The following is a 24,581-nucleotide window of genomic DNA, read 5'->3' as shown; positions in this document are numbered from 1 at the left end:
TAATTAGTTCTAGACCAACGTGTTTGTGAACCAAGGTTTCGTAGAAAGCTCGGTTAATTGCTGATTTATCTGTCCACAGAGACAGAACAGCATCGTTGGTGTGGGACCCTTGGATCTCTACACCCTTAACTACCCGTGGTAGGTAGTGTTTGGTGGACTCTGACTGCTCCAGCTCACAGAGGAGGCTGTCTTGTTGAGTCAGAGTTTGGATCACTTGGGTTTCTTTGGTTTCACATGGTGTCAGAGGAGTACTCACCGGGCTCGTGTCCTCGGCTGAGGAGTCCTGTGCGCCTTCCGCGGTACCTGCTGTTGGGCAGTCTGTGTCACACTCCGGAGGCGTATCGATTGGCAGTGGGTTGCTCACTGTTGTCCACATTGTTTGATCACCATAATCTATAATCGCGCCGAAGCGATTTATAAAATCCTGGCCAACCAAAAATGGGAATGAGTCAACATGAGTCACGTGTACCGGATGGTACAGTGTCATATTGCCAATCTGCATGTGAACCATTGCTATAGCTGTCAGGGTTGTTTTCATTTCTGAGAGACCCTGCATTTCTATAGCACATTCAGAGAGAGGTATTATCCTGTTAACACTGGCAGCGGCCGTCCTCAGCTCCTCGAACAGTTTAGCTGACATGATTGTTATGTCTGCCCCACCGTCCAAGAGTGCTTCGTGTGTGAGGACACCTTCGAGTGTTACTGACAGGTACGCCTTTTTGGCGACCCCCTTTCTGATAAAGTTACACAGAAACCTCTTGGGCTTTTTCTGACGCTTTTTCACGCGTTCAGCCTTATCTGTGTAATTTTGGTTTGCCTGAACCGTCAGCACAGCAGAAGCTGTTTCTGAGTGTTCAGCCTGCGATGACACGTCATCGTTCGTGTGTGTGTTTACCCCCCCTTCTTCCGATGAGGGGTTGTTTGAGGCAACCACAGCAACGTCTTGGAGTGTTCCACCGACATCTGTTATGTTGTCATTCGCGCCCTCAGATGTAATAGGAATTACATTACTGCAAAGTGCTCCAGGTTGGGTTCCCGTGTCAGTGTGTTTCAAAGTTTCTAACAACCTGCGTAGTTTCTCTGTCTCCTCCGAGCTCAGAGGTGTAGGGCCTTGTTTCTGGAACTTTTGTGATTTTTTCGCCTCGGTTCGTTTCGTCCGAGGTGGGGGACGGTCAGGTACGTCTTGCGGGGTTTCCTTTACGTACTGCCCCTGCCGATATGGTTTCTCATATCGTTGCGTCCTGCGTTCACCCATTTTTCGATAATCACTGTCTTCCTCTGAAAGAGGAGCCTTTTTGTCCCAGCGTGCACCTTCAGTACGCGGTTTGTTAGCTTGAACAGCCTGTTTTCTCTCTTTCTTCTTAGGAGGAGGCGGCGAAGCACGTCGTCCTTCTAGTTCAAGAGGGAGGGGTTTAACCCTTACACTAGGAAACACTTCTATGGGCGTCTTAGCATGAGAACATGCTTCAAACACATTCACAGCACACTGTTTAATCTCACTGATGGATTTTTCTCTGAAATTTGCCATCATTTGTACTGATTTTTTAAAATCAGAGTGGAGATTTTTGCTGAAAACAAACTTAAAACCATCATCTTCTTCCATTCCGGTCTCATTTCTGTTACCAAAATAGGCTTGGAAGATTCTTTTGTAATAAACTTTTGGATGTTCATTTTTACCCTGCGTGACCTTGTCTGCAGCTGGAAAACCAGCAGGCCCCGTGCAGGGGTCGTACTCTCTGATCAAAGCTTCACACAGAAGGTTGTAATCCCTCCTCGTTGCATCAGGTAGACGCTCGATGAAGGTGAACACCTCTCTGTCTGAAGTGAGCCGCATCAGACTTATCTTATCGTCTACCGTAGCATTAGGATAAGACCTCAATCTGAACTCCAGATCTTTGAGATACGCTTTTGTTCCTGCGGACCCCATAGGGCCGGGAACGAAGCGTTGCACATATTTTGAGATTTTCTGCAAATCATCCATTGAAGGAGACTGTATCACCGGTCTAACTTGTGTGACTGGTGGTGCAGACTGATCAAGGCCTGCCCCTACTGCCCATGGTGGGGGTGGGGGTGGCTGATAAGGGTTGGTAGGAGGAGGTGCATATTGGTGCAGGTCTGTCCCCACCCTCCGAGATGGGGGTGGAGTTGACTGCCTGGCGTCAGGAGGAAGAGGTGCATACCGGTGCAGGTCGAACCCCACCGCCCGAGATGGGGGTGGAGGTGACTGCCTGGCGTCAGGAGGAAGAGGCGCATACCGATGCAGGTCGAACCCCACCGCCCGAGATGGGGGTGGAGGTGACTGCCTGGTGTCCGGAGGAAGAGGTGCAAGTGGGTGCAGACCCGTCCTTATCCCCCGGGTTGGGGGTGTTGAAGCGGGGCTAAGGGGAGGAGGTGCAACAGCATCTGTCTGGGGTGGTTGTAGCTGACCCTGCTCGTCTCTGAGTCTCGAGCCAGCTAGCTCCATGTCAGAAATCAGGTTTGTAGCTGTAGCTAAATTCTCCTCACAAGCTGTCAGGCGCTCGTGTGTTGACCGATTTTCACGTTGTAAAGTCAGCCAACTCCGGGTTATTAACCCCTTTTCTGCCTTGCAATCGTCCAGCTCCCTTAAAGCGGTTTGCAACTGTGCATGTAACTTATCGTTATCTGCACACGCGTCCTGGTACGCTCGTTCCTTATCCGCAATCTTCTCCTCATATGATCGAGCCTGTTCTGACAGCTCTCTCTTTGAGAGATCCTTATCAGTTTGAATCTTTTGTTTCAGCAACTCAGATTCACTTATCAGCTCGGCACACCTCTCCTCATATGATTGAGCCTGTTCTGACAGCTCTTTCTGTGAGAGGTCTTCAGCAGCCTCAAGGTGTTGCTTCAGCGACTCAGATTCAATCATCAATTCGTCACACCTCTCTTTTTCAGACCTATATCCGTTGAATAGCACGCCCTTTTCTACCACCAAACGGTCTAATTCCGCCTTCAGAAGCAGAGAGATTTTTGCTAACCGTATGCGGCTTGATTTTGTGTCCTCCTTCACTGTAGCTGCTTTAGATAAACTCTGCAGCTCCTCATGTCTTTGATCGTCATCAAGGTCTCGCAATTCCTCCAAATTTTTGCCAATAATTGAATTTGTTAAAATGTGTAAGGCTGTCTGGACCGCATCCTCGGATTGTAAGGGGTCAGTGTTTCCCTCTCCGTCCGCCATTATCTGCTATTTAGAAATTAAATAGTAGATGTAAATGTTTAGGTGGCAAAAGAAAATCAGAAAATCTCTTTTTCCTGATAAGCTTTACTCTTATTTAGTGATTTATCAATTAAACGTGCGTTATTTTCTAGCAAAATGAGTAAACTATTCAACTCTGTGAATATTTGTAACTGTATCTTATTTAAAAGTTTCTAAATTTTTATTATGTACCTATTTCTCAAGGATTTATCAGTGAATAAAAATTTGTTTGGTAAAAGCCCTATGCATAAATACCTTCATAACTTTTAAAACGCAAGATAACAGTGTATATCCAGCTTTGAGGAAGTTTTTTAACTCAAAAAATGCCTTTCAGAAAAATAAAACGTTTAATGTCACTCTTTACCTAAAAACGAAGTGAAAACCTGTGATCCCACGTCTTCTCCACAAGATGTCAGCAGATCCTCAACAATTTTAACTCAGACACTGTTTGTGTCGTCCACTAGGGGTGCTATAACTTCCTGTGGCGTCCGGTCGTTAGCTTGTTAGCTAAAATTAGCATCGGCTTGCTTCGGTGAAAACCAACACTTCTGAACGGATTTTTTACACAAACGTGGCAAAATTTTTTCAATCAGACCTTATATCATGAAACATGAGTTTTGTGGAACAAAATTGCAGCCGTATTTAGTGAATTTAAGCACGGTAAAGCTCATTTCCGACTTGGGGGAAGTGACGTGACACGTCATCCATCCGGTCGTTAGCTTAAAATTTAGCATCGCTAGCGTAGTTCAAAAGCATCGTTGTATGACGGTCTTTAAACTCAAACGTGGCGAACTTTCAGCGAATATGCTTCGAAGAATGTAAACAGCGTTTCAGAACACAGCTTTAATGCGCTTTCCAGCGTTAAAAAGCAGATTTTATTCCCTATGAAAACGAATTTCATTTCCGGGTGGCGTGATTGACACGTCCCTCATCCAATGAGAACGTTACACACGGTCTTTTGCAACCAATGACGCAGCGTAGGGGTGAGGGGAGGTGACGTCAGTCAACCTTTCTCAGCAAATCAGAGCTTTCCAAAGCAGCAAACAACCAACCACGAAGCGTTAGCAACCATGTTAATTTAGCTTGAAACTCTTTCATCACTTATCGTCTTTTAAACCATCAAAATGCACTTTCTCTGCTAAAAATGTAACGAATCAACCCCTGAGCTGCCCGGAGTCTGCTACTCCGGTCTCAAAACGTCTTTCTAGCTATTTAAAACAACTCGTTCGAAGCTCCAGAACCGAGTCGGAACCACAGAACCGAACCGGACCAGAACAGCGTCAGAACACAGTTTAAACAGAATAAAGCGTTTCCACAGCTCAAAGCCAGCTTATGTTACACATACAGACGTACAATTCAGCTTTATAAAGACTCAATGACACAATTTCAGCTTTTAAAACATCGCCAGCGTAACACAAGCGCGCAGCTCCAATTGCGCTGCGTAAAGACGCACGGTTTCATCACAGCAGATAAACTGTTATTTTACAACCTTGCCAACATGAAAATCAATGTGTACACGGTTACAGTCCATTTAGGAGCGCGTAGCGGGCCACCAGTTGTAGATGAACAGATGCTGGGATATATTCATCATTTAACGCGGGTTCCTCATTTTTCTGGACTGAATAAAACGTGCATTGAATTTAAGGAAATGCAAACGTGAGACGTCATTTAGATTTGACCCATCAAAATGAATGCGGTCATTTATTTACAGAATCAAATTTAACATCAAACATGTACATTAATTTGGCAAATTATGAAAATAACAACAAAGCAATCAACCAGGAAAAATCATACGGCCATGATTTTTCCGTTGCTGCACCAAAGACATTTATGAAAACTGTACAACTATGATCTTTTGCCCACATGAATGTGGGTGAGCATTTTACACAGACATTTCTAAATATCTGGAAGAATTTCTACTTGATAGAAAAGTTTAAAGATGGGAAGAAGTTTAGAGGGAGTTAAGATGGTATGTGAGGGAAATTAAGTGTTCACCAGAACCGACACTCTCCATCAGAAGCCCAGCTCGCCTCGGTACGCTTGGTAGGAAACTTGACCCATTACCTTTCTGATGATAATCAGCAGATATGGTGTTCCGTTAACGCTACCGGTCCAGCGTCTCCTTAGAATGGCTGTAGCTCGTCAGAAGTAGTGGCGAGGCTCTGTTCGACACACATTCACCTCAGTGGAAAATGTTATAATCCCATGGAACTCGGAAGAGCTTTGTTGTCATGTCAGGAACTCCAACAGCACTCCATCAGAACTCCAGAACTCTAGAAGTCTGACAACTCTCCAACTCTGTGAGTCTGTAACTCCGTGAGTCTGTGTAGACCAGGAAGTACTGACATTTTAAAGACTCTTTCCCGGTTCACTTTTTGGGATTTTTCATTGGTCAGAAACGACCAGAAGGGGTGTGTTTTTGTGACGTAATAGGTTAGAGACAGCGAGAATTGTTATGAGACAGGTCAGAAATGTTCTCACAGACCGAGAGGGTTTTGTTGTGGCGTGTTTAAGAAACAGGTGCAAAACATCTCTATTTACGTCTGAGAGGATTCTAAAACATGACAGTTTTAACATAACAACTTGTTTTTCGTTTGACTGTAACCTTGTAAACGCACACACTTGCTCATTCAAAAGCAGAAATCAGAAAAATGCATAATTACTCTGCAACAGCTTTTAACATGAGTTCTAACTTTTGCATGAGAATAAAAATCATTACTCAGTTAATAAAATTGATTAGTTCACTGCAACATCTAAAATGGTTTGAACTAAGACACTTTGATTATCAACATTTGTAAGATAGTAATGATAATAAAAAGAGAGTGTTCTTTTCACTTGAATCTTCAAGAAAGAAAGTCTCAGGATGGGTGAACCTGTATTTATGGATTCAAATACATGAAATGACAGCTTCTGTCCCACAAGGTTCTAAAGGTCAAGAGTTTTGACCTTAGACTTAGTTTCGACGTAGGCCTAGTCCACTACAAGTTCATGATTGCTGTTTTTATTGTTACTAATCAGTTCATAACTGCTGTTACCAATCAGTTCATTTGGTTACTAATCAGTTCATTTTGTTATTAATCAGTTCATATTGAAGATCTGTTGACCTGCTCTGTTCATCGTTACACGGTTACAATTCATAACCTCTGTTTTTTCCATTCTCAGCAGCAGGACTGCGTTTCAGCTGTCCCTTTTTCCCCATCGGAGACCTTTTCTCTCGGGGGCGCTGCTGTGCATGGAACATGTAATTACGCAGTGTGTAATTACGCACACAGAAGGCTGAGTGATGAAATGTTTTTTGGTGCAAGCGGGTGCTTCATATTGTGTCTGAATGGACCCAGTGAGGCATAGACTACATCCTGCTTCGCCTTTAACCCACTAGCAATAGCCTTAAAGAGCGAAGCCTATACAAAATAGAATGTTGGTTACATACTGTAACCCCAGATTCTATGAGTATAGGTGCAGCCCTTTAAGCTCTGGGCCTCACTGGTTCCTAAATGGCTGAAGAAAAAAGCTATTTGGGAGCCGATTACCTGGTCTCACCGTAATTTATATGGACCGGGGGTGAGGCCCACACAGCAGGTGGGCGTGGACTAAAGTGTTCAGTGCTGCCGCGCGAAGGGATAAACCCACTAGCAATAGCCTTAAAGGGCTGCGCCTATACTCATAGAATCTGGGGTTACAGTACGTAACCAACATTCTATTTTGTATAGGCTTCGCTCTTTGCCACTGTGCCACCAACGATTTTGAGGGTGGCACAGTGGCTCAGTTGGTAGAGCTGCTGCCTCTCAGCGAGAAGGTCATTGGATCAAATCCTTGCCGGGATCTTTCTGTATGAAGTTTTCATGTTCTGTACATGTATGTGTGGGCTTTCTCAAGGTACACTGGTTTCCTCCCACAGGCCAAAAACATACATGTTAGGCTGATTGGTAACTCTAAATGGTCCCTATGATGGACTTGCGACCTGTCCAGGGTGTCCCTCACCTCTCACACAGTGATTGCTGGATATGGGCACCACGCAAATTGAAAAGGTAGAAGTGGGTAAAGATAATGGATGGATGGATGGATGAAAAGGATTTTGAAGAAACACAAGAGACAGCCTCTTTGGAGGGTAAATGTGTCAAGATCAGCGGCCTCTGCTTGCCTCCCATCTGCTCACGTCTCTGCCCCTTCATGCCATGATCACGTTCTCTGTTCCCTGCCTCGCTCACGGCCCCTCATGTCATGTTTCTGCTCCTCTTTGTCATCATTTTCTGTTTCCTTGCTTGTCATTCAGCCATGACCCCTCTGCACTTTCAGCTCATCAGCCTGATTCACTGCATCTGTCCTGTTCCCTATTTAAACCTCATGCTCTCACTCACTCTTTGCCAGATTATTATACCTCACATGGTCCATGATATCCAGCCATCTTGTTCACCCCTGACATCCATGCTTTGTATTTGGAGTTTCGACCTCATGCCTTGTCTTGTGGATTTACTGTTTTGCCTGTTGCTCATCTGGTTCTGCTCTGCCCTTCTGATCATGGTAACGACCTCCTCTTCTGTCTCTATAACCATGGATCACCCTCTTTTTGGATTATCCTTGGACTTCAGACTCTGTGTTTGACCCTTGCTTTTCCCATTAGACCACAACATTGCCCCACTGTTCACAGCATTAAAGGCCTCCCTCTGCAGCTGTCTTCCCACCAGTTTATGTGACATAATCTCACTAAACTCTGACAGGTGGCTCTCACCCCACCTGCCTGTGAAGACCTGTTACTGCAGTTGGACTCTGATTTCCCCAGCAGCTGCAAATCAACCAAAAAAGTGTTTTCTTTGTTTTACCATTCTTGTTGTATGAAGTGGCATTTTAATTTGAGATTTTGACACAATCACTGTTTAAAAGTGTCCCTGGGTAAGACATTGGACCCCTAAATGCCTCAGATGTGTGTCCCATCAGTGTATGAATGTGATAAAGCTCTGATTATTCTTTCTATAGATCTAGTAGAGCACTGTATGAATGGATAAATGAGGACACAGACTGTGATGTAAAGCACTTTGAGTATCTTGATCAGATAGAAAAGCGCTATAAGTGCAGTGCAGTCCATTTTTTAAAGGTTTTATAAGTCTAATTTTATGATGACAATGATAATTCTATTTTTTTTTCTCAAAACGAGTGACAGTTGATGTCACGCACTAACTTTTGAGCTGTCTAAAAACTCACATCCCTTAAATTTATTTATTTATTCTTTCATCTTAGAAACATAACTCAGATATGTGACACCAGTCTTTTGCTCACAGTTCCAAAAAATATCAAGATCTGACATTTAATTTTCACACAGCGATTGACACTTCTCTTTAAGTTTGCATATTTTTCTGTCTTTCATTAACTTGGCACTCAGGGAGTCAAACAGACAAGTTGGTGGTTACCTTGGTGACCATTGGCAGCAACATTTCTATCTATCTCTGCTCTCTTTGCACTCCTTTTACAGCTTAAAACCCAACATTAGTGTATTTATCTTTGGCTTAGGTTGTTATACAGTTAATGTTTTTAAAACTGGGACAGTAGCAGCATCTGCATATGTTGCTGATGTGTGTATTTTGGTGTGTTCAACTTACCTCGGTGCGTAGTTGCATATAAAAATAGCCCCTGCATCAGTAGTAAAGTGTTTGACACCCTTTGGGCACAGCTGGACAGCACAGCCAACCTTGTTGCTTTCAGCCCACACAACCTTTAAAAGACAGTGTTAGGAAAAGAACAGATTGTAGACGGAGGTGTCTCAAAAACTGACACTGTAGCATGTTCTATGAGTAAGGGTTTCTCATACCTGAGTGTAATGGCCACAGACATGTTGACAGCTGTTCTCATGGTAGTTATAATGTTGAATTTCATTCACCCAACTCTGTATGGCACCTTTTACGCCAAAAGTTGATGGTGGGGCACCTGTCCATATGTTTTCTCCAATGGAGGTTAAAGTAGGGTTAACACGGCTGATGTTTTTACGGTAGATGTTGTGTCGAAACTCACAGCGACTTGCCCATTCTCTTGCAGTAATAGCCAAATCCTTGTCCCATGTCTGAATAAGCAGAAACCATGTCATTTGTATTAATTTTTTAATGTGACAGCCTACATAATTGAAAGGCTAGTATTTATATTTTATGAATGCATGCAGTATTACTTAAGGCCTTTCATGTCAGAGTTTTGAGTAAGAATTATCTTATGATAGAAAGGAATGGCGTGACAGCCACTTTAATCAACTTGTAAATGACTATGCACAGTCATGCACATCTGCTGTGAAGTCTAGTGAGATGTGTTAGTGCTGAGAGCATGTGTTGGGGATAATATCCCATTTTAACTCAATATCTGTAAAATTGACATAGATATTTTTGTGTTGGCTAACATTGACTAGCTGTGATTTGGTCTATACTCATATTGAAATAGACTGACTCCAAAACATAATTGGTTATAAATGTACACCAAATGACTACTTGCTGCAGTTTGTCTACTGGTTCATGATATATTTTGGTAACAGACAAACTCTGATACACACAGAGACAAGAGCCAAAATATTATTGTCCACCTTCACCTTTTGGTAGCCAGCAGTAAAAGTGGAAAGATGGTGCCATGACCTCAAACCTGCCAGGAGAGGTGCAGCCACAAAACCCCACAGAACAGGTAAGGAGGGCATTAATTGGAGAAACAACCAATAGACTAAAGATAACCATGATGGACATGGAGGATCTGTTCAAAGAACTACTAGAAATTGCACAGAACTGGCTTTCATGAAACAATGACAGAAATAGGGCAATGACTAAAGAAATGTCAAGATGGATCATTTGAAATTTCCTCAGAAGGTGTTATGGTCAGAAAAGACTATTAATGAATATTTTGATTATTATGATAGCACAGTGTAGGAGAGCTTATAGTGAAGAATGATGGTGGCAGTGGTGGTTATCATCATCAGGGACTGAGAAACTGGTCATTGTTCAAGGAAAGATGAATGGAGCAAAATACAGAGAAATTCTTGAGAGAAACTTACAAAGATTTGGGATTGGGACTGAGGTTCACCCTCTAGCAGGAAAATGGCCCTAAATGAGTTGCTGACAACATTCCAGAGGTTAAAGAAGAATCAGTTAAAGGTCACTGAATGGGCCGGATAAAGCCTAGACCACATTCTAATGGCGCTTTGCAATTTTCTCAACTCTCATCGGTTCTGCAACACACTGCACCAGTAAAGGGCCTGCCCACTGCTGGTAAATAAATAAATAAATCTTTACCCGCTTATTCCATTTTGGGTCACGGGGGTCGCTGGTGCCCATGTCCAGCAATCACTGTGCGAGGGGCGGGGTACACCCTGGACGGGTCGCAAGTCCATCACAGGGACACATAGAGACAAACGAGACAAACAAACACTCACTCTCTCATTCACACCTAGGGACAATTTAGAGTTACCAATCAGCCTAACATGCATGTTTTTGGTCTGTGGGAGGAAACCGGAGCACCCGGAGAAAACCCACGCATGCACGGAGAGAACATGCAAACTCCACCCAGAAAGGCCCCTGGACCGGGGTTTGAACCAAGGACCTGCTCGCTGAGAGGCAGCAGCTCTAACAGTTGCACCACCGTGCTGCCCGCGATTCAACATTAGCAAAGCAAATTTTCTTAGTTAGCAGAATATGATTTAGCAAAGCTAAGTTTTTGATTAGCAGTTCGCACCACTGCAGTTTGACCATCATGGTTATGATGTTAAAACAAAAGAACAGCTCCATTGTTGCCTACCATGTACAGCATGTTGCTTGCTGGTGGATTGGCAGCAGACCGGGCCTTGTTGTGTTCCCTAACACACTCTTCAACGAATTTCCTGTCACCAATTTCTGGAAACGAAACTGAGCAAATACTCAGGTCCAGGCTGATCCATACCCACAGAAACGTCCCCACTGCTCTCCCCATGCTTCAGCGGATTAAATGTGACAAATTTGGGTAGGCTACATGAAACATTCAGAGCGACAGAGGAAGTTGCACATTTTACAGGAACAAGATGTTCAATGAGTTTTGTTTTGACAACTCATTTTGTTATTTTGACAAACTAAAATGCTTTTACAATGATCCTGTTGACAGCTGCTTTTCAAAAAGCAGCTTTTCAGGCTCTTCAATGTACCGTACATATTTTCTGTTGAATCAGTTTTGCTCAAAGTTTTAAATTATTTTGTTCATTCTGAAGTGGACTTGCAGATTGCCTCATGATTTCCTGTTTTCACAGTTCTGTTTCATTCTGAGGAAGAAGCCGTAGGTTTCACAACAGTCAGCATTCTTTGAAAGTATGCATATTGTCTGCCTTTTTTTTTTTTTAGTTTTAAACTAAGAATATCTTATTGGTGGGGAAAAAAATGGAGTTTTAGCTGTTTTGGTCAAACTCTGTAAGTGAGATTATGTATTAAAACTCAGAATACATAATGAAATTGACTATCAACTACTACAAAATCCAGCTTTAGCTTATTATCTGTAAGATTGACTGAGTTATAGTCAATTTTGTGTTAGCTAACTTCAATTTACTGTGGTGGCCATTTTGAATTAGGTTGCTCCAAAAGTTAATCAGCTTTAGTTTTTCATTCAGTCATTACTTTCTGAGTGTTTCAATAAAATTGGTTCATAAAATATTTTGCTCAGACAAGGTGGTGCCGACAGGTCAGTTAGCCCTTTGAAGATGTGTTGTGAATAACTTTCTGTTTCTAACAAATCCATTTTAGTTTAATATTTGCTGAATTGGCTGAGCTTGGGTATGAAGAAGAAAAAGTCTGATGGGAATTTTTTCGCCTCCAATTCCTACATGTGTCAAGTTTCGCTACTTTTTGTCCGTCTAAACAGATCTCACTTGTAAATGAGTCTTCTAGGCTCAATGTGACTTATCTGTCTAAATAAAAATTGATTGAATGAATGTGTTGGCTAAAGTTGCTTAGCTGTGGTGGCCATTTTGAATCGGGTTGAATTCAAATGTTTTTCAGTTGTAGCTGTACACCCATAGGTGTCACAACAATTATATGTGAAAGGGACAAGTCCCTCTCACTTTTAAAAATTATTAATTTGAGCCCCCCCATATTAACCATTAAATATTAGTTCACCTAGCGCTGTTCCTATTTCTTCGTGAACGAATCCATTCCATTTGATTAATAGGAGAATATTCAAAGCATTAAAAGTCCACTCCAGGGTTTCCTGGTTTCCTACAACAACTCACCACACCGCATGCAGTGTTTCCCTGAGGTCACTTGGTTTGGCAGGGCCTTAATCTCTTGAGTTTTTTTTTTTTCTCGACAGGCCACGAGGAGGAGGGGCAGATACCTCTGTGTTGCATGCTAGCTTAGCACTACATTAGTACTGGCAGTTGTTGACCTGGGTGGTGGTGGGTTAGGATGCGTGAGAGAAGCGGATGCTACGTCTGCAACATGTAACTAACGCGTCTGTGTTGAACGCTGCTAGCTTAGCGCTACTTTAGTGCTGGCATTTGTTGACGGGGGGTGGGCTGTTGGTCAGGCTATTTTAAAATAATTATTGAATCAAGTGTTACTTATGTAGGTAAACATAGATGTTTAACACTTCGTTGAAATACACCAGAATGCAGGAAATGTAAAATTACTTAATTATTTAAATGGAAATGTACTTACTTCAAAATTTTCTGGGGGAGGACCCCCTACACACACAACAGTGTGTGTGTCCCACATTACAAATGCTTCTGATGCCAATGTGTACACCGGATAACTTTCTCAGAATTTCTATAAATCTGTATAGTGGTTCATGAGATATTTTGCTAAAACAACAGGAAAACAAGCCATGAACACAAACACACTGACATTGACAAAAACGTGGTCATCCGTGGTCATGGAAGGTAATACAATGGATGAGCCGTCCTGTGGAGGCTGAAATTGGAGTACTGTTTAGGATTCTTGTTGACTGGTAACATTTTGGATAGTTGCAAACTTGAATAGGGGTTAATATGAGACTAGAAATGTTAAAGTTTCTGTAAAAAATGCAGTGAATGCTGAACGTTTTCATTCATTCTACCTTTATTTATACAGACTAGTCTCATTGCACCTCAAGGACTCATTTACAAGAGGGACCTATTTCAGACAGAACATATAAAGTACAGACAACAATAACAAAGTCATTGTCAAGGTTGCTTTATTTGTCATTCGCATCATATGTGGTACATGTGGTGGAACGAAATAGTGTACACATGGTCCCAGTTACAGCCAACAAAATATAAATTGTAAAGAAAAACCGTAATAAGATATAAGATATGAATTAAGAAATAGGCTAAACTAAGAATATACTAAGCACTAATATTACAAAAACAATACGCCTAACAGAAGCAGGAACATGAGTATGTGTGAGCAGATGAGCACGAATGAACACAGCAACATGAAACAGATCAGCAACATGAGATCTGCAGTAGAGGATGACACAGGAGTGGATTTTCACTCCTGTCCTGGTCCCAGGGCTTAATTTGTAAGCTGATTGATGCCGGAATGGTGGGCGGGCCGGGGGTGGTGGGGATGGAGTCTGTGGGTCCTCCCACAAAAAAATGTGAATAACAAAGATGCCATTTCCTGCATTCTGGTGTATTTTAACGGATTGTTATACATCAGCATTTACCTAAATTTGTAAACACTTGATAGATTAATATTTTGGAGAGCAACAGCAGGTTGTGTGTGAATAGAGCAGATCTGGTTCTGTCAGGTGTCCTAACCCCGCACTTCACGGTTCTGAGCTGAACTCTTCGCCGCTGAATTCAGTCCTGGTTGTTGCTCCTGCTCCATTCTCGAAGTGGCACCTTTTGAAGCACCTGAAGCTTCAATTCTCAGTTGTTGGACAATCCATCCATTTTTTTTATTAAAGTAAATTGGACTGTCTTTTTGATATTTTGATAACTGTTATTTTGACAAATTAGCATGCTTGTTTTTGAAATGTGACAATGTGAATAACACATCAAATGTTTCTCTCATTGTATTTTTAATTTTTTTTTTTTACAGTAAAGCTTTTTTTATTCATTATGTCTGAAATGTAGCAGGAGTTCAGACACGTCAGCAGCTGTGCACGTGCTGTGTAGAGCTGTCTGGAGACGGTGCTGTGAGTAACGTGCACTGTCTGCAGGGTGCGCCGCCGAAACTGTTGGATGAAGATGAATTCATCCTCGTGGGACATGCCATCCGCTCTAACAGACACTGAAGCTTTTCATCCATGAACATGAAGTAAATGTTCTTGTTCATTCTGTTGAATAAATGATTGTTTCTGTTGTTGAACGGATCAATTCAGCAGCTTCATGTGAGCTGGACCCCCCCTCTCCTTAAGTGATCAAGGAGTCTGAAAGAAGGGGTGTTTTTCAGTGTGCAGCGCTGTTGAGGAGGGACAATGTTTGGAGGACTCCGCGCAGAACCGCCGTGTGTAAAATGTGACCGTCCTGTCCCTCCGTGCCTCCTCCAGAGGCTCCTCCCAGCCTGGGCAGGAGAGTGTGCGTGAGCTGCAGCTGGAACATCCACTCCACAGACTGGGCAACGTCTCCTCTCGTTGTATTTTTAATAAATACTCAAAATAAAATGCACAATGACTTTGGCCTTTTAAGGGCATAGATTTGAGTTGCCGGATCCAATCAAACAGTTGCCGGAACAGACCCGGTCAAAATGAGACAGTTTCTGGATCTTGTTCCAGTAGGATCCGGCTCAAATTAACCCCCTGCCTGGTCCCACAGAAAAAATCCTGTCCTGTCCCAATCCTGGACCAGAGTAAAAAAAAAAAATCCTGTTCTGTCCCACTTCTGGTAACATGACTCCTGCTCCCATTCAGAATCACTCCCACTCCTGTACCGCTCCCATTTTTTTTTTTTTTCATTTAGTCTTTAGGAAACACATTGAATTGGATTTGATTTTCTACCCATTCCTTTTTATATTACTTTGTGTTCTGCTATTTTATTTCAAAAGATATGGCAACATGAACAGTTTGTGGTGAAATAGGGAGAAATTTATGGCCTTAATCCAAACAAAAACCTTCACTAAAGGTCACAAAACTAATAATACATGGCCTGTAGTCCCTATAAAAACTTTATAAGCTCTTTAATGAGCTCTTAGCTCTTTAACAACAAAAATGGTTAAATCATGTCATCTGGACCAGTTTCTTAATATGAAAATGTGAAATGTGTGGTTCCTTTAATTTTTCTACAGAGGATCAGCTGCTGAGTCCCAAAGCATAAAAAAGTACATAGGTTACACCATTTACCCAAACATAACACATTCAGGTGATGGTCATAAAATTAGAATATCCTGAAAAAGTTGATTTTATTTCAGTAATTCCATTCAAAAAGTGAAACTTGTATATTATATTCATTCATTACACACAGACTGATATATTTCAAATGTTTATTTATTTTTATGTTGATGATTATAACTGACAACTAATGAAAACCCCAAATTCAGTATCTCAGAAAATTAAGACCAATATTAAATAATTTTTAGGAATGTTGGCCAACTGAAAAGTATGACCATGTACAGCACTCAGTACTTTCTGTTTCTGTTCAGTGCCCTGAGACAACGTCGGTTGTGACTTGGTGCTATATAAATAAACTGAATTGAATTAAACTGAATTAATGTAAAACAGAATTTAAAACCTCAGTTTGAAAAGTTTAAAATCATCTTCCACATACTGAACAAAAGCTACACAAAAAATTAGATGTCCTAAACAAATTTTAAGAGCTTAGCAAATATAAATGGTAAATGGACTGTACTCACACAGCTCCTTTCTATCTGATCAAGACACTCAACGCTCTTTACAACAACCTGTGCCTCATTTACTCATCCATACAGCTCTATACTAGATCTTTACAAAGAATAATCAGTGCTTTCATACACTGATGGGACACACATCAGAGGCAATGAGGGAGTCGGTGTCTTGTCCAGGGACGCTTTGGCATGTGACTACTGGAAGAATTGAACCCCCAACTTTTGCAATGGAGGACGACTGCTCTAACCACTCAGCCACAACCGCCCCAAATATAACAAAGAAAAATAAAAGAATAGAGACAGCCTGAGCATGTTAAGATAATGATTATTGATTTCTTTTCTTCTTTTGGCTGCTCCATTCTTCAGGGGTCGCCACCGAGAACTAACTCGAGTGAAAACTTGGTGATTGTTTTTACACCAGATGCCCTTCCTGACACAACCACCGAGCTACCACAGCCCTCTGTGTGGAGCTGAGAGCTGCTGTGTAGAGCACTGGGGGAGCAGATGGTGGGGGTTAAGGGCCTAGAGGGGCCCAGAGTGGGGTAAATGAGGGTGGAGGCAGGTGTGGGGGCTTCACCTTTCCCACCCACATTTTGATGTTTTTAGTTGATAGAGTTGAACCAGCGACGTTCTGATCGCAGGCATATATATATATATATATATATATATATATAGAGAGAGAGAGAGAGAGAGAGAGAGAGAGAGACAGACAGACAGACAGACAGACAGAATTGAAACAAGTGTAAAGACCAAAAATCAGGTCACTTTGTAAACACGACCATTTTCTTTACCCACGTTTGTCTTCAACGGTCACTGTGTGTGGGGCGGGGCACACCCTGGACAGAACCTTGTAAACCTGCATTTCTAATTTAAAACAGTGCACAGTAGCTCAGCACTCCCTGTTTCATGTTTGTTTCCTGGATGGGAGGCACCTGCTGCAGAAACTGGTCCCAGTCTGGACTTTGAATGGGTAGCTGTGTCTGGAAGTGGTTCCAAAACCTGGAGAGCCCAAAAAGAATCATGAAACATCATCACTGATGTGCTAAAGAAACCCAGTTAACAATAAAATTTAAAAAAGTGTGCAAACCGTGACATTTCTCTCAGAACGATGTATTTGAAGTATTATTGAAGAATATGTGTATTAATGTGTTTGTGTGCATACTTGTGGTGGTAGATGTCTGGATCTCGACTGATGCGGTTCTGGAAGCCGATGTAGAGGTCATCCCAGAGGCAGCCGTGCAGCACCACGTACCTCATCACCCCCACCCTGTTCTTAATCTTAGAGAAGAACAGAGAAACTTCAGGTTCACTGAAGCAAAACTTAACTAAGAACTATATTATATACTATATTATAATATTTGTATATTTTGTGTCTTGTTAAATAAACTGAGGATAGACTTCTTTTTTCACATGGCTGTAGTTTATTTTGACCGCAGCAGCAGATGTGTCCAAACAGAAGAAGACTTTCAAGCTGCAACTGTGTTCAGGTGTCACTCTCTGCCAGGAAGGTTTGCATATTGTTTTGACATGCAAAATGTTGCAAAGTATCTGTAGTGTATTGATCAAGTTCTGTTTCTTCTCAGCTTGTTCGCTCAGACGGTTGTTCTGAAGCCTGCATACTGGATCCGCACACTTTGCATTGTTATTATATAATTTATTTCTAACAACTGTATGACTTTGATAATGTTAGTGCTGAGCAGAGTGACGTTGAAGCACATGTGGAATGTTTTAAAAGTCTTTTTAAAATGTCTTGTTTGTTCTGTAGTAAAGGGGTTATCAGTAGTGTCAGACGTGCAGCAAGTTATTTCCATATGCACATCCATTACATTTTCCATCTATTTACTAAACTTCCTCTACACTTCTGACTTGGATTTGAATCCAGAGCCTCGCAGGGGATCATCTTTTAACTAGAAACTTCCTGGAGAAACTTTGACAGGGGCTGCCACGTGGCGGCCATTTTACATTTTTGATTTGACAGTACATTGTGTTGGGGTTCGCTCTCAGCTACCTCCAGTGGTGATGTTAACCTCTTTTTGGGAGGTGCTCAAGCACCCCTAAAATTTTACTCAGCACCCCTGAAAAATAAAGAATTAGGATTTTTTAAGGAAACTCAGTTCCTAACTCTTAGATTCACCAAAATATTGAATAAATTTGGAATAAGTATGGAATAATCACAGCCATAAAATTGGCCATAAAATCAGATTTTTTTTGCACAAATCGGATCCTCAATGCCACCTGTCAATCAATCCAGTAGGCTTGTCAGCAACTGACCAATCAGTGACCTCAATTTGTCCTGAAGATAAACACCCCTTACCTACAGGAATTGCACCCCTTTTTTTTATCCTTACGTGGGGGTTTTGCATTATGAACACTTTGTGGTCAAAGAGATTTGGTGAAAAATCATCAGGAAAAAAATGGCTAAACGTTGTCAGTGGAGAACCCTGAGTATTTCGAGGATGGAATACAGTTTATTCCATTTCCAAAACTTTAATGGAGTCTGGAAAAATGTAAAAGATAAAGTCCTGCGGCCGACCTCATGAGCAGCTGAATACAACAGTGATAAACAGGAAGTGCCACATGTTCATCTGTATGAAGGTAACTGCAGGTAAATCCTCCATTTTTGTCATAATTACATTGTATGCTTAATGGTTAAATTAAAGGTTAATGCTTAAAGCTAGTTGTGCTTTGTTTTCTGTGTTTTGTATGTAGATATATGTTGCAACTTATGTTTGCATAAGTTTAGCCTTTGTTTGCTATGATCCTTTAAAAGTCCTATTTGTGACTGAGCTCCTCTTTTACGGTCATACTACCCTGAACACACACTATTGCGGGGCAGCGGAAATGATCTTGTTGACTCTCAGGAACAGCTGACCCTCTGATTGAAGGAACGGTCTGGGCTTATTCACACAATTACAGAAGAACTGAGGAGGAAGTATCGAGACTGCAGAGCAGGAGCGAAGCAGAGAGATAAAAATTTGGAGAAGCGGTGGCGGTACAAACCCTCGGTCCCGTCTGTGATCATGGGAAATATCAACTCGCTGACCAACAAAACTGATGAGCTGGCTGGACTGGTGAAAAATCAGAGGCTCTACAGGGAACATAGCATGCTGTGTTTAACGGAGACGTGGCTTACCAGCGACACGCTGTATGCTAACATGGATCTCCTTGGATTCACCATATTAAGAACGGACAGGGAGGTGCTGAAAAGCAGAAAACGTAAAGGTAGTGGGCTTGCACTATTTATTAACACCAGATGGTGCAACCCTGGACATGTCAGCGTGAAGATGAACATCTGCTGTCTGGACTTTGAGCTGCTGGAGGTGAGTCTAAGACTGTTTTATATGCCACAGGAGTTCTCACATGCCATTTTTATCTGTGTTTACATTCCCCTGCACGCGGACACGCAGGGTAACGTGTCAACACCCAGCTACTAAGCAAGATGTGTGGCTCTTGTTGTACTGTAGATCAGAATCATCCACCAGATGGCATTTAATAAGCTTTATTTCCAACACAGACAGACAGAGTGAACCCCACAGGTCTTTGTGAGAGCTACTTCTCTCACTCAAGGTTACTCTACCAGAAACAAGCCTAACACAACTAACACTTAATGAACACATAAACTAAACCAACAAGAGAAGACTAATCACTAAAAGAACATGCTAAACAGCTAACCAAAGTGAAAAAAAAAGATTATAAATTCTACTCATAATCCCTCACTGATGTCATGTGACCAACAGTCAACCACAGCAGTATGCTACAATACTAAAAAACAAGGCGCCAAAATTGAAAAAGAAATACATCTACAGTGTGATTTGAGTAGCAATGAGGTTCTTTGAACATCATCGTTCTGTTAGCAGCATGATCTTGTTAACAGTTTAGCAGGTGTTGTTAACAGGTCCAGTCAGCAGCTTGATGGTAATAAGTAAAGTAAAGCACACAGTAAAATATACATAGATCCAAAAGGAAAAAAAGAATAACAAACGTCCTGATGCATATCCAATAATCCAGGTAGAAAACTAAAAAAGTTAAATCTGGTCCTATGGACATTCAAAAAACAAAATTCAATTCAATTCAATTCAATTCAAAAATACTTTATTAATCCCAGAGGGAAATTATATGTTGTGGTAATTCATCATCCTGGTTTCATTAGAGTTGTTATAGATGCAAAACAAACTGAAAACAAAAGCAAAACAACGTTAGTTGGCAGCTCAGAACACCACATACAGAACACCATGGACTTTGTGGATAAGGTGAGGGATGTCATCATGGAGACTGATGAAACAATGGTCTCTTTTGATGTCACATCACTCTTTACGTGCATTCCTGATGATGATGCAGTAGAGGTGGTCAGTTTAAAATTAAAATCAGACACCACTCTGAGCAGCAGGACCACACTTTCCACAGAACAACTGTGTCAACTCTTGAAACTGTGCCTGCAGTCAACCTACTTCACATATGGGGAGCAATATTATAGGCAGAAACATGGGTGTGCTATGGGGTCTCCAGTTTCTCCTATTGTTGCCAACCTGTACATGGAGGAGGTAGAAAAGAGAGCCATGACATCCTTTTCAGGGACACCACCAAGTCACTGGTTCAGGTATGTTGACGACACCTGGGTTAAAATTCAATCTCAGGAAGTCCAACATTTTACTGACCACATCAACTCTATTGATAAACACATTAAGTTCACACGAGAAGATGTAAAAAAGGGCAGGTTGACTTTCTTGGACTGTGAGGTCTCAGTTTCTGATAGAGGACATTTGCAAACTGAGGTGTTCCGCAAACCCACCCACACAGACCAGTATTTGCAGTTTGACTCCCATCACCCTTTGGAGCACAAGTTAGGAGTCATCAGGACTCTGTATCACAGAGCAGACAGCATCCCCACTAGCTCAGGAGCCAGGCAGAAGGAGAAATCCCACACAAAACAGGCTCTAGAGCAATGTGGATATCCTAACTGGGCCTTCCTGAAAGCAGAGAAGAAACCCAAACAGGACTCCAGTCAGCCAACAGGTGAAAAGGAGGAACCCAGACCAGTGGTCATTCCATATGTTGAAGGAGTATCAGAGAAACTGAGACATTTATTTTCTAAACACAATGTCCCATTGGCTTCTAAACCCCAAAATACATTACGGCAAAGACTGGTTCATCCCAAAGATCCAGTCCCCCGGCACAAACAGAGTAATATTGTGTATGCTGTTCAGTGTCAGGAGGGCTGTGATCAGTCTTACATCGGGGAAACAAAACAGCCACTGGCCAAAAGGATGGCCCAGCACAGAAGATCAACATCATCAGGCCAGGACTCTGCGGTCTACACTCATCTCCAGGCCAGCGGTCACTCTTTCAGGGATGAAGATGTTCACATCCTGGACAGAGAGGAACGATGGTTTGAGAGAGGAGTAAAGGAGGCCATCTTTGTGAAAAGAAATCGTCCATCGTTAAACAGGGGTGGAGCCTCCGGGTTCAACTGTCCCCCTCTTACAATGCTGTGATTGCTAGTATCACTCAACCCCCTGTGAGTAGTAAACAGCCATCAGTGTGCTAATGATCCATTGTTAGGCTGATGGTCCTTCTTGATCATGTGATCAGCTGGTTTTGGTTGTCAGCAGCAAACTGGTTGATCCACTCTAAGAAGGTGCTATTTAAGAGACTGAGCTGAATACAGCACCTCAGACTGAAGAAGTCTTTCAGATGAAAGATGAAAAGTTTCTACATTTTTTGTTTTTGTTTTGCTTTGTTTTGTTTTTTGAATGTCCAGAGGACCAGATTTAACTTTTTTAGATAATAACAAATGGCTAACACTGTAGAATACAGACAGGTTAAAAACAAATCACACAGTGTCAAAAGCCAGGGAATAAAAGTGTTTTTTTTTTAAGTTAGACTTAAAACCTGTGAGAGAGGGGGCCTGCCTGACATGCAGTGGTAACTCATTCCATGGTCTTGGACCTGCAACAGAGAAGGCCCTGTCACCTTTGAGCTTAAGACAGGTTCCTAGAACCAATAGAAGCATCTGATTTGCTGACCTCAGAGAGCGCTGTGAGACATATCGCTGCAGCAAATTGGTGAGATAAGAGGGGTTAGAACTGTTAAGAGATTTAAAAACATACAGGAGGATTTTGAACTGAATTCGAAAGTGAACCAGGAGTCAGTGAAGGGAGGACAGAACTGGTGTAATGTGCTCTCTTTTGCTGGTACCGGTTAAAAATTGGGCTACAGCATTTTGGACCAGTTGTAAACGTGCAATGGAGGTCTGACTGATTCCAAACAGAAGCGCATGGCAGTAATCGAGCCTTGATATTATGAATGCATGTATTACAGTCTCAAGTTTATTTTTGGACAGTATGGGCTTCAGTTTAAACAGTCGCCTCAACTGAAGAAAACAAAACAGGATTTAACAATCATGTTTACATGACTGTTAAGTTTCATGGAAGGGTCCATTGTCACTCCCAGATTTGTGACTCTTTGTTTCTCTAGCAGGGCTAGAGAGGAAAGGTCGATGCAGTGGTTCTTGATTGTGCCATTTTGAGGGAACAACATGACTTCAGACATCTTCTCATTAAAACTTAAGAAATTTAAAGCCATCCAGTCCCTGATGTCGGCCAGGCAGTCAAGAAGAGGATGAATAGAATGTGCACCAGTGTGCTTCATTGGGAAGTAAATTTGACAGTCATTGGCATAGAAATGAAAGGGTATGCCATGTTTATGAAAAATAGCACCTAGTGGCAGCAGGTATAAAGAAAAGAGGACAAGGATGAACCCCTGCGGTACCCCCATCGAAGCGCTGCAGATGCTGAACTAAAATCTTTGATGACTGACTGATCTGAATGACTACAGACCAATCGCCTTGACATCTCGTGTGATGAAGACCCTAGAGAGACTGCTGCTGAAACTCCTTAGACCTCAGATTCTCCATGCTGAGGACCCTCTACAGTTTGTGTACCAGGAGAAGATGGGGGTGGATGATGATATTCTCTATCTTATGCACAGGGCTCACTCTCACCTAGACAATGGAAACAATGCTGTGATGTCATGTTTTTTTACTTCTCCAGTGCTTTCAACACTATCCAGCCCCTGCTACTGAGAGACAAGCTTGAGTAGATGGAGGTGGACACCCACATCTGCTCTCCTGGATTACAAACTATCTTACTGAGAGACCACAACATGTCAGGATCAGGGACGGCATCTCCGACACAGTTGTTAGCAGCACAGGAGCACTGCAGGGAATCATGCTCTTTCCAGTTCTGTTCACCCTGGCCTGTACACTTCTGATTTCAATTACAACTCAGAGACTTGACACATGCAGAAGTACTCAGATGACACTGCAAGCATTGGGTATGTGCAGGATGGACAGGAGAGAGAGTACAGGACCCTGGATGAGGACTTTGAAATGTGATGCAAATCCAACCATCTACAGCTGAACATCAGTAAAACAAAGGAAATGGTATCCTGATGCATGCTCAATAATCCAGGTAGAAAAATCTAAAAAAAGTTAAATCTGGTCCTCTGGACATTCAAAATGTCCAGAGGACCAGATTTAACTTTTTTAGAAAGGAAATGGTAGTGGACTTCCGAAGGTCTGGGCCTATCCTGCAGCCAATCTCAGTTGAGGGGGTTAATGTGGAGGTGGGCAGGACCTACAAATATCTGAACATACAACTGGATGATAGGCTGGACTGGGCAGGGAACATGGATTCCCTCTACAGGAAGGGTCAGAGCAAGCTCTACTTCCTAAGGAGGCTTGGGTCCTTCAGTATTGGCAGAAAACTACTGCTGATGTTCTACCAGTCTGTGGTAGCCAGTGTCCTCTTCTGTGCTGTTGTGTGTTGAGGAGGAAGCATTAATAGGAGAGATGCAGGATGACTTGATAAGCTGGTGAGAAAAGCTGGTTCTGTGTTGGGAACAGAGCTGGAGTCCCTTACATTGGTGGCAGAGAAAAGGACCCTCAGTAAGCTACTATCCATCATGGACAATGCTGACCATCCTCTGCATGGCGCCATCATGAAGCAGAGGAGTTCGTTCACTGGTAGGTGCTGTCCCAGCCCTGCTCCACTGACAGATTCAAGAAGTCCTTTGTCCCTCCAGCCATCAGACTGTTCAACTCCTCCCCATACAGTAAAAATAGAGCTTTGTAAATCTGTGGTACACAAGACACTTATGTCTGTGTATGTATACATGTATATATGTGTATGTACTGTATATACATACAGAATATAAGTGTATGTATGCTTAGATGTGTATGCATGTATGCATATATAGGTTAATGATGAATGTAGTACTCCCTATCACCTTGTGCATGTGAAAAATGTCTTTTTCCAAATTTGTCTATTCTGCTTCTTTTTTTATTTATTATTTCATGTGTCTTTTTTCTGTATAATGAGAACATGCTACTGGATGCCTCAAATCAACCCTGGCTACTACCATTTCAAATTTCACCTCAACATAGTAAAAAGTCAATGAGTTATACCAGCCCGGGTAGTCATTCTTTCTTTTAAACTATGGTGGCCATCTTGGATTTTTGATTTGGATTCAGTATGTGATGGGAAATGTTCGCAGCTAAAACCACACCAAATTTCAGCTCTATATGTGTAAAAAATAACTGAGTTAAAGTCATTTAAAGTCATAAGTCG

General features: G+C 42.1%; 2 protein-coding genes across 2 annotated transcripts in view; both read right to left on the bottom strand.

Annotated features, from left to right (window-relative positions):
* glipr1a (GLI pathogenesis-related 1a) overlaps nt 1–11,140 on the bottom strand; it is a 20,286-nt gene extending 9,146 nt beyond the window's left edge. The window contains 3 exon segments of the mRNA XM_037696235.1: nt 8,809–8,921; nt 9,018–9,266; nt 10,970–11,140. Coding sequence (XP_037552163.1) covers nt 8,809–8,921; nt 9,018–9,266; nt 10,970–11,140 — 533 coding nt within the window.
* A 5,678-nt stretch (nt 11,141–16,818) lies between these two features.
* Nucleotides 16,819–24,581, bottom strand: part of cmah (cytidine monophospho-N-acetylneuraminic acid hydroxylase) — a 38,180-nt gene continuing 30,417 nt past the window's right edge. The window contains exons 14-15 of the mRNA XM_037695691.1: nt 17,117–17,232; nt 16,819–16,953 (exon numbers count right to left, since the gene is read on the bottom strand). Of these exons, the coding sequence (XP_037551619.1) occupies nt 16,824–16,953; nt 17,117–17,232 (246 nt within the window). The 3' untranslated portion in view covers nt 16,819–16,823. The remainder of the gene's footprint in view (nt 16,954–17,116; nt 17,233–24,581) is intronic.

This window comes from Nematolebias whitei, chromosome 22, assembly GCF_014905685.2.
Source record: "Nematolebias whitei isolate Nwh7 chromosome 22, NemWhi1, whole genome shotgun sequence".
Lineage (NCBI taxonomy): Eukaryota > Metazoa > Chordata > Actinopteri > Cyprinodontiformes > Rivulidae > Nematolebias > Nematolebias whitei.
This window is presented reverse-complemented; position numbering and strand designations above follow the sequence as displayed.